At 40.0% G+C, this 18,857-nt stretch overlaps 1 protein-coding gene across 2 annotated transcripts in view; it reads right to left on the minus strand.

The window, feature by feature from the left end:
• Positions 1-17,983, minus strand: part of reep1 (receptor accessory protein 1) — a 21,737-nt gene extending 3,754 nt beyond the window's left edge. For both annotated transcript variants that reach the window (XM_060934218.1, XM_060934219.1), the window contains exons 1-6: positions 17,899-17,983; positions 12,867-12,939; positions 12,633-12,709; positions 12,371-12,491; positions 11,735-11,848; positions 11,287-11,446 (exon numbers count right to left, since the gene is read on the minus strand). In XM_060934218.1, the coding sequence (XP_060790201.1) occupies positions 11,287-11,446; positions 11,735-11,848; positions 12,371-12,491; positions 12,633-12,709; positions 12,867-12,939; positions 17,899-17,930 (577 nt within the window). In that variant the 5' untranslated portion in view covers positions 17,931-17,983. The remainder of the gene's footprint in view (positions 1-11,286; positions 11,447-11,734; positions 11,849-12,370; positions 12,492-12,632; positions 12,710-12,866; positions 12,940-17,898) is intronic.
• Positions 17,984-18,857: the final 874 nt, after the last annotated feature.

Here is an 18,857-nt window from a genome sequence, read left to right on the forward strand (position 1 = left end):
TGAAAGTGCAGTAGTGAATTTAAGGTCAAGTGATAATGATGGGAATCAGGGCTTACATTTAGAGCCTCTGTGGTTACTGCATGAGAAGCAGGCTTTACTTGACCTCTAAATTCACAAGAATATTCTCAGATCTTTAAGAAATTTCTTAAAATTCCATTAAAGCTACACTAATGGGTAACAACAAAGCAGACATATGTTGGTCCTTAAGGAATAATTTTCATTTTACAATGCTAAATTCAATCATACACCTTCATTACTTAATTACAATATCAACCCTTCAACTCCATACCATTCTGAATCTCAAAAATAATTCAGATGATTTTGGAACTTTATTCCACTTTATATTGGCTCCTTCACCAAAATGACTCATCCGATATGCAAATCATCTCCCAATTCAACAAGGTGATTCAGTGAGCCAAATCATTTGAGAAACATGGATCATAATTTTTTTTTTTTTTTACCTCAAGTGCTTTTCATTTCTTAAACTTTACTTTCATGTTTTCTTTTCTTGCTTCTTTTCCTGTGTCTTAGCTCCTAGGGCTGTTTTATTCCATATATTTTGGAGTCGACTCTCGATTTCCAATGCCTGGCAATGGAGAATCAACTATTTTTGAAATTGACTGCTCGCACTATTCGTCAGAGAAAACACCAACAATGACTTGTAGGAATGTCAGCCTTCCTGTCTATGAAATAAACAAAAAGTTATGGATTTATATCTTGATGAAGAAACTATTAGACTATATTTTAACAGGTAACTTTCGGCTAGTTAGCTCGTTTTCCAGCAGCATGGGTGGCGAAATGTTGTTACGCTGACAATTATGTTAACGCCCGAGCTAACTAACTGCTGCCTGAAGCGTTATTCATAGCTTGTAAAAAAAACAACCTTTTTGATTTCATATAAAACAAAGATATTTATACATATATAAAATGAAGAAATATCCTGCCGCTGTTCTCAAATTTAACACCCAAGTACTTTTGGCATATAGTATTATCATATGCATTAATTTTAATTTGAGTCATTTTCTAGTACAGTATATTTGCTTTGACTGTGTGACTGATGAGTACATATCATAAATATATTTAAATACTCTTAAATATTCAAACATGCTGAAATATGAAATTCTACTATCCACTTAACAGAAAAAAAAAAATCACACAGTGCAATAAATATTCAGGCTGTTTTTGCCCAGAAACATGAATGTAGTATACCTTTAAAGGTCATAGGCAAGGGTTGGAGGTGAAACACAGAATATCAACTTTATTGTCTAGAAGAACGACCCAAAAAGCGAATTCAATCTTCCTAGTGTCTAATTTGCACCCTAAAATTGAATAAAATGGTTAAAATATACTGTTTTGTCCAATTTCCGAAGGTTTGTTTACATCTAACTTATGCGCACTTTCACCGCCAGGGGACCGTCGTCATGACGTCATTTAAGCCAAACAGACTGGGAGCAGCTCTGTGTTTACTTGCGAACCGAGCACACGTGTACGGACATTTTGTTCGTGAGAGGTTGTGTAAAATGTCTGATAGCGATTTTGAAGTAGGAACTCTCCAAATTGAATATCGAGAGGTGAAACCATATATGTATGAACCTATGGCCGTTGCGAAGCAATTGGTAAATGTGGCTCACTGGTTTGACTGTGCAGCCTCGGAATCGGACAGCGACTCAGCCGACTCTGATCATGGTGAACCCGGACCTCAACAAGACTCGCACCCAAATAATTTATCCTGGTAATTATGATAAATTCCTACTTTCATCGTAATACTAAATAAGAGCCCTTTTGAAGAATAATTAAACCGCCCTCCCTAGTGGATATTGGTAATGATTACTTGACAGTGCGCCAGTAGGCCACATTAGCCTACCATCCACGGCATTATACTATTTATAGCCTACTCTAAGCGAGGAAAGATTCCTTTGTCTCATTTCCACAATGATTGTACAGGATCCCTCAGGATTCTTGACTTGTCAATTGCAAGCAAAAGTAAAAATGTTTACCTCCAATCTTTTTTTTTCTTGAGCGTTGCTGGTCTGTTTCTTCTTTGACTGCTTGATTTTGTTTCACGCGCACAATCCACTCTCCCCGCCTCTTCTCCTCTTTCGGAAAAAGCCAACCCTCTGGCTTCCCGTGCACAATCCACTCTCTCCGCCTCATCTCCTCTTCCGGAAAAAGCCAACCTGCTCGCTCCGCCTCATCTCCTCTTTCGGAAAAAGCCAATTCACTCTCTCCGCCTCATCTCCTCTTTCGGAAAAAGCCAACCCACTCGCTCCGCCTCTTCTCCTTTTTCGGAAAAAGCCAATCCTCTCGCTCCGCCTCTTCTTTTTCGGAAAAAGCCAACCCTCTCGCTCCGCCTCTTCTCCTCTTCCGGAAAAAGCCAACCCACTCGCTCCGCCTCTTCTCCTCTTCTGGAAAAAGCCAATCCTCTCGCTCCGCCCTTCTCTTCCGGAAAAAGCCAATCCACTCTCTCTGCCTCTTCTCCTCTCTCGGTAAAAGGTAAAAACTTCTTCCTGAACCGGTCCAGTTGTTACAGTTCACTGCACAACAATAAGGCATGGTTTTTCTTTGGAAATTCATGAACGCACGTCTGCACTCAAGCCAAACGGCAATGTAAGTAAACAGAACTGGACTCAACTCAAGCGGTTTGTTTGTCTTAAATGATGTCACGTGCCGAGTGGTCACGAAAATAGCTGAACAGAAATTCGCCGCGATCTGCGCTAACTTATTTTAATTATTACTTATTAACAATACTTCTTGGGACCAGAAGAAAATTACAGAGGTTTTTTTTAACATATAAAGTTTCAAATGTGCATGAAATTAAAACCGTTGCCTATGACCTTTAAAATTTATGTTACATAATTGGACCTTAAAGGTGACATACCCCTTCACATATTATACCCACAGTTCCCTGAGGTCTTAATGAAATGTCTGTCACATACTTTGTTAAAAATACCACAAGGATAAAAAGCACCACAGCTCCCTTCTCACCTTCACTACGTTCACACTGCAGGCTGAAGTGACTCAAATCCGATTTTTTCACCCATATGTGACCTGTATCCGATCTTTTATTGACAATATGAACGACACAGATCCGATTTTTTCAAATCCGACCCAGGCCGTTTGGATATGTGGTCCTAATTCCGATTCCTATCCGATCTTTTCATATGCGACTTCAGTCTGAACCGCCAGGTCGCATTCATCCGACTTACACGTCATCAACAAGCCACAAACGTCACTATTCTGCACTGAAGTAGGCGGCGGGTCTCTCAAAAAAAAGTTACAACAACATGGCTTTGATGTTCCTTTGAACGGAGGTTGCAGTCACTACCCCGCAGAACGCCTGAGCCAAAACCCTTGCCCTCTTCCTTCTCAACCTCCTCCTTAACATCAGGCTATTGTGCATGTTCTGGCTCCGTCACAACAACAACTGCATCATCGCCAGGTACTCCATGCTGGCTACTGTCATACACAGGAAACTTTAGGTTACTTCCGTAAACACTGGCCATGCTCACTGCGTGTGACGTTGTCGTATCCTGCAATGCGCATGCGGAACACTTTTAGGTCACTTTTCGTTCATACTGAGGATCACATACAAGTCGCATATATTTGTTAATGTGAACGACCTCACAAGAAAATCGGATTTCACAAAAAAATCGGAATTGAGCATTAAGCCTTGCAGTGTGAACGTAGTGCTTGTCTAAACCGCTGATTTGAGTTCCTGTTCCTTTAAATGATAATGAGCCACTGCTCACCCCACCCCCTCTTCCACTAGCCAATCAGGTAACACTTTCCTTATGAATATTCATTCGCAAAGGCAGTTCTCAAAGAAATATGCTGACAAAGAGAGTGTATTAAGAAGGTGGAAAGAGTACTTTGAGGATTTATTAAATGAGGAGAATCCAAGAGAGAAAAGGTCAGATTCGTTGGCGGCAGCAAATCAGGAAGTAGAGTTGGTTAGTAAGGATGAGGTGAGGGCAACCATGAAAAGAATGAAGACTGGTTAAAGCAGTCGGACTAGATGGTATCCCGATTGAGGCTTGGAGATGTTTGGGTGAGACAGCTGTGGAGTTCCTCACGAGATTGTTTAATAAGACCTTAGAGAATGAGAAAATGCCGAATGAATGGAGAAAGAGTGTGCTAGTCCCAATATACAAGAATAAGGGAGATGCACAGAGCTGCAGTAATTACAGAGGGATAAAATTGATGAGCCACACCATGAAGTTATGGGAAAGGGTATTGGAGGCGAGATTGAGAAGAGAGGTAGCAATCTGTGAACAGCAGTACAGGTTTAAGAATTTTAATGGAGAAGTACAGGGAAGGCCCGAGAAAGCTACATTGTGTGTTTGTAGACCTGGAGAAGGCATACGATAGAGTGCCGAGAGATGAGTTATGGTATTGTATGAGAAAGAGTGGAGTGAATGAGAAGCATATTAGAGTGGTGCAAGACATGTATGAGAACAGTGAAACAGCAGTGAGGTGTGCAGTTGGAACAACTGAATGGTTCAAGGTGAAGGTGGGACTTCATCAAGGATCTGATTTGAGTCCTTTCTTGTTTGCCATAGTGATGGATAGCTTGACGGACGAAGTGAGGCAAGAGTCACCATGGAACATGATGCTTGCGGATGATATTGTGATATGTGGTGAAAGTAGAAAGGAGGTTGAGTTGGGTTTGGAGAGATGGAGGGATGCATTGGAACGAAGAGGAATGAAGGTGAGCAGGAGCAAAACAGAATACATGTGCATCAATGAGAATGGGGATGAGAGTGTAGTGAAGATGCAATGAGTAGATGTAAAGAAAGTTGGTGAATTCAGGTACCTGGGGTCAACTTTGCAGGAAAATGGGGGCTGCGATAGTGAGGTGAGAAAGAGAGTGCAGACAGGGTGGAGCAGTTGGAAAAGGATTTCGGGAGTTATTTGTGATAGGAAAGTCCCAGCAAAAGTGAAAGGTAAGATGTATAAGACAGTAGTGAGACCAGCTGTGACGTACGGATTGGATCCAATCCAGTACCCTTTAACGAAGAGACAGGAGACAAAGTTGGAGGTGGCGGAGTTGAGGGCGTTAAGGTTTGCGATGGGACTGACAAGGTTGGACAGGATAAGGAAGGAGCACATCAGAGGGACAGCACATGTGGAGAGCTTGGGAATTAAACTAAGAGAGATGAGACTGAGATGGTATGGGCACATCCTGAGAAGAGATGCAGAGTATGTTGGAAGGAGAATGTTGAGGATGGAGCTGCCAGACACACGAAAACAAGGAAGGCCAAAGAGGAGATACATGGATGTGGTGAGAGAGGACATGAAAGTGGTAGGTGTGGTAGAGAAGGATGCGGAGGACAGGGAGCAATGGAGACGAAAGATTCGTTGTGGCGACCCCTAATCGGGAGCAGCCAAAGGAAGAAGAAGAAAGACAGTTCTCAAGCTATGAGTGGAGATACTCAGATGAGGGGGCGGAATAATTCTAATGAGCTCCTGATGTGATATAGAAAGCGGAGCCAAATCTGAACGTTTTGTTGAAGTATGTTTTCTGAAATAGGCAACCCAAAAGAAACTAACTGGGTGTTTTATTTCAGTAGATTGGTACTCCAGATACCCAAATGTATGTGCACAAGCTCTAAAAAAATTAGTTTTTTCACAGAGGGGAATCGTCAGGGCCTTCTAGGCCTTCAGAGAAGGCCCAAACATATCAGCATTTCAAATGTTATATTTAATTTCTTTCATTTTTAAATTAATGTCATAATGTCATTATAATTATTCTCTTCTAATTCTAATTTGGCCTTATTTTCTATCAAATTTGCTTCATAAATGAAAGGATGATTGTCCTGGAAACATTACAATAGAGTTATCCAATGAGCTTTTTTTGCTTGTTGTCTTTAGGCTGAGAAGAGTTTCGAGCCGGATCACTCACTGATTCAGACTTCATTGTCAGGACAGAAGGCCATGGCAGTGTATGTTTATGTAGGAAATGACAGATGAATTAACCAATCAGATTTTGATTTATAGTGAGAGGGACCAAAAATTTATTGCCCTGAGCCTTCTCAAAGGTCAACACTAGCTTAATCGTGAATCGGCACCATCAGTGCTGTAATGACGCAACCTTCCAGCCAGTGTAGCATTCATCCGTAGTGTTAGCAAATGCTAATAAAGCAGTCAAGCCAGTTCTACTGAGAGCAAGTAGCACAGGCTAATGACCGAGAAACTAAGACATCTGTCTCCACACTTCTTCCACGCACACGTAGCAATGTCATAATTTCATATGAATAAAGTTTTGATGTTTTTTGTGAACTTCCCCAAATCCCAATGTTGTAAAATATGTTAATTTGTTGGGTTTTGTTAATGGTTCCACTATTGTTTCTGATGGAGCGTTAATTTGTGTAACACGCCTGTGGACATTATTGTGCTTGGGCTGTCTAGAAAGGGGTAAGTTGGGTTTGTGAATCCTGCATGAATAATATTAATTAATGCAGTATATATATGTTATTTACCAGCTGGGAGGTCCATATGTTGAAATACCGTAAGGTCGGTCCGTATGGTGAAATACCGTGACCTCGGCCTTGAATACTGACCTCGGCCCAGAGGGCCTCGGTCAGTACTTTCAAGACCTCGGTCACGGTATTTCACCATACAGACCGACCTTAAGCTGGTAAATAATATATATATTTTTTTCTTTACCAAATTCTAACAGAAAACAAGAGCGCCCAAAAGGGAAAACCAAGCCGAGCCGCCATTTCGAATCCTCATTCACGGCTGTAATGCAAATTGCTTCCTCCTCGGTATACAAGTGCACTTCCATGGCAGGAAAAAAAAAAAAACTACATTTTGCCACCTATGTAGTCCCCTATTTATACAAAATTGAGTCATTCAGGATTCAGCCATGTTTTTGCTCGGCGTTAGCAAATTACAGGTTTTAGCTTTCTCCTGAAATGTTTTATTTTATTTCTTCTTCCTCAGGGTAGTAAAACTCGCTTTCGCTGTGAAGACTGTCGTTATCGCTATCCATGCTGGCAAAAATTTACAAGATTTTTGATAATCTTAGAAATAAATCTTATAGAAAAAAGATAAATGTTGACAAAAAATTCTACTATGTTTGTTGTTGTTGTGAACAAGCGAATCGCCAGAGGTCCGTAACCGGGGTCCATAACTGGGGTCCGTACTGTAGGATACGGACCCGCTCGCCAGCCAATCAGAGCGCAGGATTTGGACCGCGGAAAAAATAAGTTTTTTTATTTTTCCCAAGATATGATGTTTATTTTTTGATGTAAGAATGTTTTGAAACACATCCGCTGTTTGTATCAGATCAAATATGTAAATTAGCGTCGTAAAATTCTGTGTGAAACAGAGTGTTTATCTGAGTAGCCACTTGGCTGGGTGCTAATTGGTGTATTATGTATGTTGTAAGGATGCCAGAATGCTTTCTCCTGTCTCCGTGTGTTGATAGCCCTGTCATTCATTGTTTTTCAGAATAAATGCTGACAGATCAACTCTTCGCCTCCTCTGCATCATCTATTAGCTACACAGAGACTTTTAGTTATTATTAGAGTATCTGACTGGTTATAGTCAGTTACACACACTCACCCCAGTATTTTTCACTCATACTTAAGTATTCATTTCCCTATGTAATTTACTTAGTTACTTTGAAAATCAACATTGACAATTACACACAACAGAGCTACCTGGCACCCTGCCGCTAATCCCTTGCAAAATCCTTTGCCCTGTTGCTTTTTTGGTGTGTGTGGCTAAGTTTTGACTGAGCTCAAGTCCCAGCTCTAATAGTAACGGTTTGCCACTGGGTTTTCATAATATGTCCCCTTAGTATTGAGTTACCTTTTCTTACTAAAATTAAAGGTGAGCTACGTGCACATTCCCAGGTAAAAGATACAGAGTAAAGGTACAAAACATTTTGTTGTCACCCCAACAACAAAGCAAAGTACAGTTTAGTATTTCTGAGAGTGAATCTATAGGCTGAATGAGGAACCAGTTCAACAGGAAGTGTTCTCCAGCAGGGCTAATAGCTGAGAAGTTGCTGTGATGCAGAGCAACTTATGTTCATGGACAGCACAACACTCTTGGCCATGATTGCTTCTCGTATTTCTTGCTATGTATCAACACTTCATGTTGATATATTACTTCTAAAGTACTTTCCAAACTATCGGACATCTCTCTCGTCACCACAGCTGCTCTTTATATGAGGTATCTTAGAGACAGAAAATGTAACAGACCTCTATTAGTGGTTTGTAGTGGTTCACTGATACTATGAAATTCAGATGCTTAAGTGAATAGAGTGCATTGCACAATACTCTTTCATTTGTTCGTTCATCTTCAGTAACCACTTTATCCTGGTCAGGGTCACAGTTGATCCAGAGCCTATCCTGGGAACACTGGGCATGAGGTAAGAATACATGCTAGTCCATCATAAGGGCACCATGCACACACACATTCATATCCTCATGAACACGTAGGGGCAATTTATCTTAAAGGTAAACTGCCTTTCAGATTTTTCAAGTATAGGTCATAAAAATAATTTTCCCTGACAACCAATTATTTTTGCTTAGTGGACCGAAAGCTACTGAATTTGAATCACAGACTTCCAATTTTGTTAGGTTTTTTTTTTTTAATAGAACAATTAATGAATTTAGGGCCATGTGGTCCACTATTTTTTCCTGCTTCACCATGACCCAATTCAAGATACTACATCATGCATCACATGGTGGGCTTTCCCCGTTCACACAAAGCATTGTGGGATACAAATTTGAAACAGGAGAGAAAAATGGAGGACGTGAGTGTGCAAATGAAACGTGAAAGACCAACTACAATAATCAGGGATGCAAACGGCGCGCCTTTTGGCGGATGCCGCCTTTTTCACGGCTGAATCGCGCAGATCCGATTTTTTTTTAGGAGGGGGGGGCGTTGGAGTGTCTGATTATAATTTCATCAAAGTAAATTCTGTATATAAGCAAATGCCGTTACAGTCCATGAAACATAGGAAGTATAAGTATGAGAAGAAAACAGTAAATCAGAAAGCTGCGCATGTTTGCGCGGAGCTGCGCAAACATGCACGGCTTTCTGATTTACTGTTTTCTTCTCATACTTATACTTCCTATGTTTCATGGACTGTAACGGCATTTGCTTATTTAGTAATTTTAATACAGAATTTACTTTGAAATTATAATCAGACACTCCAATGCCCCCCCTAAAAAAAAAATCGGATCTGCGCGATTCAGCCGTGAAAAAGGCGGCATCCACCAAAAGGCGCGCCGTTTGCATCCCTGTATAATGGAAAGCAAGAAGAAAAGACGTTATGTTGCGAAAGAAAGAAAACGCAGGACCAAACTAATAAATATCGGTGGTCAGCGAGCACCTCGGTGTGATCAGCTGTTCATTTAGTGAAAGAATAATGTAACGATCAGTACACGGTCAAGGTAAACCTGTAGATGACAGTAATGTAACACTGTGGATGCCAGCTGCCGTAAAACCCAAAAGAAGAAGGAGGAAGTAAACCTGCGCAAGTGCACACGTACTTCCTCTCTCTGCTTGACTGCGCGATGCGAGCGATTTCATGCACATTATTTGCTAGGGAATCCCCTTAAATTAAATAACTTCCCAGCCACAGAATGGCCTGGGTTTTTGGGTTTTTTTTTTTGAGATATTACAGAAATAAACATACATCACAATGACCAAATTTCAGAGGGAACTAAATTTCACCGATTTTATGAAATCGAAAGGCCGTCTAACTTTAATTAATATCTCTACTGCCATATTTTGGGAAAGTGGGAGGAAAATGGGGAGCAAGGAGAAAACCATGCAAGACAGGGAGAACGTGCACAGACAGTACTGCCATACAGACAGTAATCTGAACTCAGGATCAAAGCAGGGACCCTGGAGCTATGCGGCAGCAACACTACCTGCTGCTCCATGTGCCACCCGACTGCACAATATTACACCATAAAAAATATAACGATTACCTACTGCATGCCATTTAAATGTGGAATTATAACATTGGTGCAGAAAATAGAATATCTGGACAATTTTTAAATGTACATTAAATTCACCATCAGTCCTATAATTTAAACCAACTTAATGTCTAAAACTGTTAGTGGAGCTCCCTGCGTGCGAAGCAGGCAGAACGACGCTCCATACTTAAGAGAATATGAACGACGTATGTGTACCACCACAGTTAACCCAATCATAAGTGCAAGGCAACGTATCTCAAATACTTGACCACCGGACAATGAAATTTGTATCTTTCTTTACATAAGATAGCTGGGTTTTTATCCAGCACTTATATTTAATTTGCTTTTAAAAAAATAATGTGGGATTACTTAACACATTTTACATTCATCAGGACCTCCGCTTTTAGGCAGTGCCTAAATATATATAGCTTATTACTTAGCCAACCTAAAGTCTATAAATACTACTATTATAAGGCACAAGCTACTTCCAGTAAAATCGTGCACCCTGATTGATTCCTTGGTGGGCAGTATTTTCCCGTAATGCCCGTGGGCGATTACGGACTTTCTTCCCAAGGCACCAGCTTTCAGTGTTGCAAAAAACAAACAAAACGACAAAAAAAAGATGAATTAGAAATCAAAACGGAATCAAAAATGGCCGAAACACAAAAGACAAACAAGAGTCACTAAGTTATTCAAGAAATAAGCAATGAAGAGCCTTCAGAAATCGCTCATCGCTAACAGAAATTCAGTTTTGAAACCGCTAGCCGTTTATTCTGCATGCGTGACTCAACTACGTTACAAATATGATGTGACTGAAAGCAGCGTCACACCTCATTATAACCATCTATTTTAATCTTAGAAATAAAAAGGTCATATAATAAAGTCCTTATTAACCTCGCTTGCTCAGTCTTTATGGAAAAATATCAGCCCTCTGTCTGATATTTTCCTGTAAAGACCTCGCGCTCAGTTAATAAACAGTTAATAAATCATTATAATTCCACTTTCAACTTTCTTTTAAACAGAATGTTTAAACAGTTTGTTGGATGATGGAATGATGAATTTCATGTTTCAAGATGAGAATACAACATAGCAACCCATGCATCCTGCACACTGTATATGATTTATTGTTGATTGTTGAGTCGTCCCTAAACAGCAGCACACCCGTGTGCCAATGTTGGAATCTTGTATCTAAACTGGCATGGTTAATATACTCAAGTAAAGGTATATTATGTAAAGATCCACTGCGAACAAATTAGTGCCAGTGAGTATGTAATTGGCTCACAGTCAGTTTTTCATAGGAGAAGAGTAGCAGAGAGGCGATTAGATGGACAGGCAGACTTACTCTTGCTGTAGGCAGCCTCTGATTTGCTGCGCATCATGGAGCGAGCTCTGTGCTGACCCGATGCAGGCTGAGTGGTAACTGAAGCCTGATCGTCTGACTCTATGGTGGTCAGGTCATGCATGCTGAAACTCCGAAGGCGATCAGATAACACGCCCTGGCCCTGTGGTAGAATTGTCAGTGTAATCTTTTTACGTGTTTTTTTTATTATTATTTGCATTTAAACCTTAGTGAAATTTAGTGATGTAGGATTGTCTTTTAACATGAGAGTCTGAATAAAAAGGGCTATATAATTAGCAATATAATTAACAAAAAACCCCAACAGTTTTAAAATAAATTACATTCTGTACTTTATCCACAGAGATAATAATAATAATAATAATAATAATAATAATAATAATAATAACTGAGCTGGAACAATATGTCACTGCAATAATAATAATAATGTCACCTTAGTGGCAGCCATTACTGCAGCTGTAGCGGCCACATTCAGGCTTTTCCTTCCAAAGTGCATCAGGGTGTCATAACTTTTGTCCTTTGCTTGGCACAGGTATTCATCAATGTCCTGGAAAATGCAAGTAATCATGAAATAAGTTACTTACCCTCAGGGTGAGGTAGACAAGTAAAGTCAGTGTTATAACTGATAAATCATAAATATGATTTATCATTCAGTGCTACTTCCTTCTTATGTCCTTACTTCCTCATTACAACACCAGATTTCCAAAAAACAAGCTTTTGGGTTTTTGTTGTTTTGTTTTGCCCTTTTTTTTTTTTTACTTTGCTCCTTTTCCTCTAGCAGTGCCCTTGCACTCTTCCTCCATTATAACCATGACGAATATCCTGCCTCACAAATAAAGGGCAGGAGAAACACTTTGGAGAAAGTATAGCATCATTTCCTATGACTGTTCATCAACTGGGAACATTTCACCTAACACACTGCAGGAAACAGGGTCAAGCACAAACTTCAGGCACACAACAAGATGGGTTTTCATTTCCGGAAAAAAAAAGTTCCATTCATGCTTAAAAAAACAGAAAAGAAGAAAAGAAACACAACTAGGTGAAGGTGAGCAGATCTTCAGAAGCATACCTTTTCTTTAGAGGACAAAGTCGGGTGAACAAACTTCCTATACAGCACACTGGATCCCTTTGTGTACGGTGAAAGTAACCACACCATAAAAGCAATTTTGAGCTCATAGTAAAATGGAAGCCTTCAAAAGAAACAAGAGATGAGTCCTAGCTAGGCATCATGATTTCAAGCTCTTTGTCATCAGGCATAATTGTTTGATCAACATTGAATCAAGGGATACGCCTTCAGTGGGAAATGAGCAGGAAGGCATTATTTCACTTACCAACACAAGAATAAATCTGTGATCACTTCAGCTGCTGTGAATAGTGCAAATATTATCCAATACATCATCCATTTTACCTGTTGAAATACAAAAACATTCTAAAGAAATTTTTGAAATTTAAATGTGACTGAGCACATTCCTGTAAGATGAAGCTGAAAAAGCGGGCTGTAGATGTGAGTGCAGTAAGGCATGAAATGCTCATTATATAGATAACGTTATGCAGTTCATACTCACATATTCTCTCACATCTTTTGATTTGACAGCTTTATATGATGAGTATGCAGGGTAAAGGGTCCCAAATATGAGCCTGTGAGATACAAATAGATCAACTAGATCAGCAGTACAGGATTCAGTTTAGCCTGAGTGTTATAACCTTCAGTATAACCTTTAATAAATACATTAAATGTAAATGAATAAATTATGGTTATTTGCATTAAAGATGGCCTAATGTCGGGGCGGCATGGCCTCACAGCAAGAAGGTCCGGGTTCGAGCCCCGTGGCCGGCGAGGGCCTTTCTGTGCGGAGTTTGCATGTTCTCCCCGTGTCTGTGTGGGTTTCCTCCGGGTGCTCCGGTTTCCCCCACAGTCCAAAGACATGCAGGTTAGGTTAACTGGTGACTATAAATTGACCGTAGGTGTGAATGTGAGTGTGAATGGTTGTTTGTCTCTATGTGTCAGCCCGGTGATGACCTGGCGACTTGTCCAGGGTGTACCCCACCTCTCGCCCATAGTCAGCTGGGATAGGCTCCAGCTTGCCTGCGACCCTGTAGAACAGGATAAGCGGCCACAGATAATGGATGGATGGATAGGAATGTCTGTTATTTGACTAAATGTAAATCGAAATTTTCAAAGTGCACCTTATAATGTAACATATTAAAATGTTTCTAGACCCTGTAATAACTATATAGTGCTGTATTAAGAGATGGCCACAATATATATATGTGCAAGGAAAGTATTCTGTGTTCTGATTAAACTATTTAAGTTAAAGGTATTAATTAAAAAGTTTATAGGTTGCCAGATTTTCAATAACATCTAGACCATCCCTATAAATCATTTACTTTTATGCCTAAATAGAATCAGATATCAGAAAATAAGGCTGTGAAAGATGACTGCATTTTTTTTTACTGTCATTTGCAATGTAGCCTAAAATCAAGTGACAACTGAAGGTTAGACTAATAGAATTTTATAAATCAGCTAGAGGTACATACTCAAATATACACCGAATGTCAGCCTAATAGTCCTAATGTTTATTAAGTGGCAATTTTTGTAAATTTGTTATAATTCTGCCAAAATCTGCAATCCACATATACTTTATTAAATATAATAATAATAATGCAGGATATGCACTGCCTGTAGATACTGCTCTCTATTATAAATATACTACTGCATTTGAAAACCATAAAAATTGTATACAATTTTGGCCTCACTGTATGTATTCAGGGAAAGACAGCCATTCACATTCACACCTATGGGCAGTTTAGAGTAGCCAGTTGATCTACTCTGCATGTCTTTGGACTGTGGGAAGAAACCAGAGCATCCGGAGGAAACGCACACAGGCATGGGGAGAACAGCAAACTCCACACAGAAAGACCCCAGTTGACTGATAGGTTCAAACCCAGAAACTTACTGCTGTGAGGTGAAAGTGTTAATCACTGCACAACTGTGAAACCCCTCACTGTGTGCACTTAATTCTAAATACATCTTGTAACCTGAAAGAAAAACTACTCCAGCAAAATTGATACCACACTGCATCTGGCTAGTTTCTTTCAGGCTTCTGTTTACATTTTTCTGCTCTTCAGTCAGTACACAGCTGCTCAGGTTTTATCTTCACCATGTTTAGATGCAATGTCTTGAAACTTATCCTCTGCAGCGTCTGATTGTTTGGATGTGACTGTATAACAATCCTACTAATTTTCCCGAACATGTGGAGTTCAAAATGGTTCATAGCAGGTGTATAACTGGTGAAGACTGACCAACAGCCCCACTGATGGTAATTTCATCTCATTATCTCTAGCCGCTTTATCCTGTTCTACAGGGTCGCAGGCAAGCTGGAGCCTATCCCAGCTGACTATGGGCGAAAGGCGGGGTACACCCTGGACAAGTCGCCAGGTCATCACAGGGCTGACACATAGACACAGACAACCACTCACACTCACATTCACACCTACGGTCAATTTAGAGTCACCAGTTAACCTAACCTGCATGTCTTTGGACTGTGGGGGAAACCGGAGCACCCGGAGGAAACCCACGCGGACACGGGGAGAACATGCAAACTCCACACAGAAGGGCCCTCGCCGGCCCCGGGGCTCGAACCCAGGACCTTCTTGCTGTGAGGCGACAGCGCTAACCACTACACCACCGTGCCGCCCCCCTGATGGTAACTTGTTTCGTGTAATTTTTAAGATGTTCATTTATTGATTTATTTCTGAATTTATTTTCAACCACAAAATGTGGAGGACGCCATTTGCTGACGATGTTTAACAAAAAAAAAACACAACACTGTCAAATATAAAAATCTCGCAATTACCCCCACAACTATGCACAGCTTGCAACATCTTTTTGATGTTTGAACAGTATCTTTAATAGAAAGAGCAAAGCATATGACCTGAGCACACGGTAGTGTTAGTGAGTGTGGAGCATGAGCACAATGAGCCCAATGTGCTGTGATTTGTGCACACAAAGGTATTTGCAAATGTGCAGCGGTGAAGTGAGAGCATTTCAGTTCCACGAGCAACGAGACACACACACACACACACACATCCTTTCCCCGTTTGCCAGGATTTACCCTTTGCTCACAAGTCAAGTTAATTACAGTAGAAGCACCATGGCCTAAAATAATAAGAAAAGTATTTTTAGATCTTTATTTCATTATTACTGAAAAATTGTGGTTATAGCACTGTATTACTGCAGTTATACCATAGTTACCCGAATATATTACCTGAATACCATAATATATATACATAGTTACCATAGTTCTGTTCACTGTAGAAGAAACTACTTTTGTATCCTATTCAGAATTTTTAGTGATGGAAAAGTACATTGTGATCTTAGGCTACTGTTGAGTGGCTGTCACACTCAGCGACATCTCACATCTCCCCAGTAAATAGCATGCAATCGGACTGGGTTTAGATTAGTTCTTCCCTTGGACCTCTGGAGAACGCCTTAAGGTTTCTGAGTTTAAAAAAAAACAGTTTCCAGGTAAAAATGTAATCCTGCTTAGCTATCTCAGATGGTTGTTTTGTTCCTAAGAGTACAATATGACTGTTGGTCTCAAAGTGGGGTCACAGCATAGTCAAAGGGTCCATGTTTTTGTTTTTTTGTTACAGTGGTGGAAACACAATATCACATTATCAAAGTTATTCTATGGGGTCCAGGCACTACAGTCAACTCAGACCTAATGTGTTCGATCAGTAGAAATGTCAGGTATAGAGCGTTCTATGGCTCCCAAAAAATACAATAACATTTTTTCTAATAATTTTCATGAAATAAATCTATACTGATGGGGTGTGTAGAATTTATTTTCAAATTAAAGGCTACGAAAAGTTTGATAATCACTGCAATATGGAGCTGAAGACTTTACAATGCTAAATCTGTAGCGGAGATACAACTGCAGCGCCCCCTGTTGGAGAAGTTTGAACGCGTTTATAAACTTCAGCGTTGTTGTCATGTTGTAATCAGTAGGAAAGACATTGTGACATTGTTTCTGACATTGAAGCGTCACATAATATAGAAGGCTAAACTGTAAGGACATTTAGCTACCAGGTATGTCAAAGTAACTCATAGTAGGCTATTAGTTTAATCAGCTATGTAATAATAATAATAATAATAATAATAATAATAATAATAATAATAATATAGTAACACGTTGCCCGGAAGACTGTACAATACACTTCAATACATCCAGCAGATGTCGGGTGTGTAGTTTGCAGGCCAAACACGTTTTTATGACCCTGATTATTTTCCAAGTTTATTCTGCCTGCTTGACAAAAATAGCTCAGACACCCGAACGTTCCTAACTCAGGGACACAGAGAAGCGAGCTGAGCCAGACGAAACTGAAGTGAACCGCGTTGTTGTGGAGCTACAGGGCCCCTGAAGGCCCGAAAGGTGATACTTATTATCTTGTGCGCACAGTTATACAAGCCCCAAGACTTCAAGGGGCCCCTGAGTAATTAGAAATCAGAAACTCCCAGAAAAACCTGGGCCAAAGCTGCACCTGTGTTCAAGTCCATATCTGTACACAAATGCTCTCACAGCTCAGAGACAGCTGCACATCTGATCTAAGCAAGTGCTCGACCTACATACAGACTAACCGCCCAGAAAACAGACAGACAGACAGACAGGGCAAAAAAAACAAACAAAAAATAAACAGCCAACTCACACACTGACACCGTGTCATCACACCTTGCTGCTCCACCACCATATTGTGCCCTGCCAACCTGAATGCCAGTCAGTTTGTACCCTATATTTAGATCATTAGGACGCTGTGATGCAGCTCTTTAGTGTCCAGCAAAGTGTCGCCCATGCCATGTAACCGGATATTGTAATCTAAATTTAATTGGCTCGCCATTTTGTGGTTTCTTTTACACACAAGCTTAAGTTTTCCATTATTAAAAAAAAACAAAAACAAATTGAACTTATTATAAAGTAATGATGTGCATGCAGGTTTATGTAGGTATAATTTGCTTTAATAGGCTAATTTGATTTCTTTTAAATATTGCAAACCCAGTCCCTATTTCAGAAGATTAACCCCATCACACCCAGTGACAGGCCGAATGTCATCCCCATTTTTTTTTATTTTATTTTTTTTTTAAAGATACGAGGAGAAAAAAAATCCTTTATATCCTGATGGGCGCTGGCTGCAGAAACATCTTCAGATGAAATGCAGTGAAAGAAACGCGCATAATTGTCCAGATTTGCGTCACAGCGCCTTTGTTTGGCCGCAGTTTATTCACAGCTCTGGATATGACACTAATTCACTTCGGTTTGGGGAAGAGAGAGATTCAGGACAACACTAGCTGTCACTCGTCTGTATTAGATTAATCAAACACGTCTGTATGAGAAAGTCTTACCGCGTCACGACTTGCATATATATATATATATATTTTTTTTTTTAATTATTATTATTATAATAATATTCTGCTTGGAATTAAGGAGGTAACATAAACACGGTCCTGAACAGCACAAAAGAGAGATGAGACTAAACCTAAAGATTTAGACTGGAGGGGGGGAGAGAAAAGCATTGCACGAATAGAAGAAAAATACTTACACCACAAGCCTGGAAATAATCCACGAGACCATTGCGCTATGATCTGAGAGCTGCTTGTCAGCAGGGAGGAGTTTCCTTCGCGACTGCTGGCGGTGACTGTTTGACAGCGGACACTTCTGCGCATGCGCCAAAAGCTATGGCTAGCTCCAAAACCGCACACTAGCATACTAAAGAGAATTTCACAAAACGGAATATCAAAATACCAATAACTCAGACACACACTTTAATCCCTGCACCACATATACCTATACCAGAGTAGCTAATTACAAAGAATGTCGAATAATAGTTTATACTTAGTGTATAGCTCCAGTAAATAGTGTACTATTTTTAGATACTATTTAGTACGGAAGTATGTGATTAGCCTGATTCGAGATGCGAGCGTTGTATGGAAGGCCAAAATGGCCAAAAGTCATTACTCAGAAAATGGACACCACGTGACAGACCAAACTCGACATGTTCAGTTCTCTGTTTATTCCTGAAATTTGGTGAGTTTGTGAACCATACAATACAGATATTATATTCAAGTCTATGAGACAGGCACACAGTGTTTGGCAACTTGATATAAGAGAGGATTGTTTGGTGTGTGTGTGTGTGTGTTTTTTTTAATCCCTGAGTCATGGTTAAAGCCAACACCCTCCTTTTTATACATAAACTGACAATGAATGAAGAGTCAAAGCTCTAGCCTATCAGTAACACAAACCTTTTACATTGTATGAAGAGCACACATACTATACAAACAAGAACACACACACTTAGGAAGGCTTGTTAAAACAAAATTCTCAGTGGATATGACATTCCCAGCTCTCCTCAGTAAAAAGGAAGGCTTTGGTTACCTCTAACACTAAACCATTCAGTAATTTAGTCCTGTGTTACATTACAGCAAACCAGTTAAAGGAACAGTCCACCGTACTTCCATAATGAAATATGCTCTTATCTGAATTGAGACGAGCTGATCCGTA

The sequence above is a fragment of the Neoarius graeffei genome, chromosome 11 (assembly GCF_027579695.1).
Source record: "Neoarius graeffei isolate fNeoGra1 chromosome 11, fNeoGra1.pri, whole genome shotgun sequence".
Taxonomy (NCBI): Eukaryota; Metazoa; Chordata; class Actinopteri; order Siluriformes; family Ariidae; genus Neoarius; species Neoarius graeffei.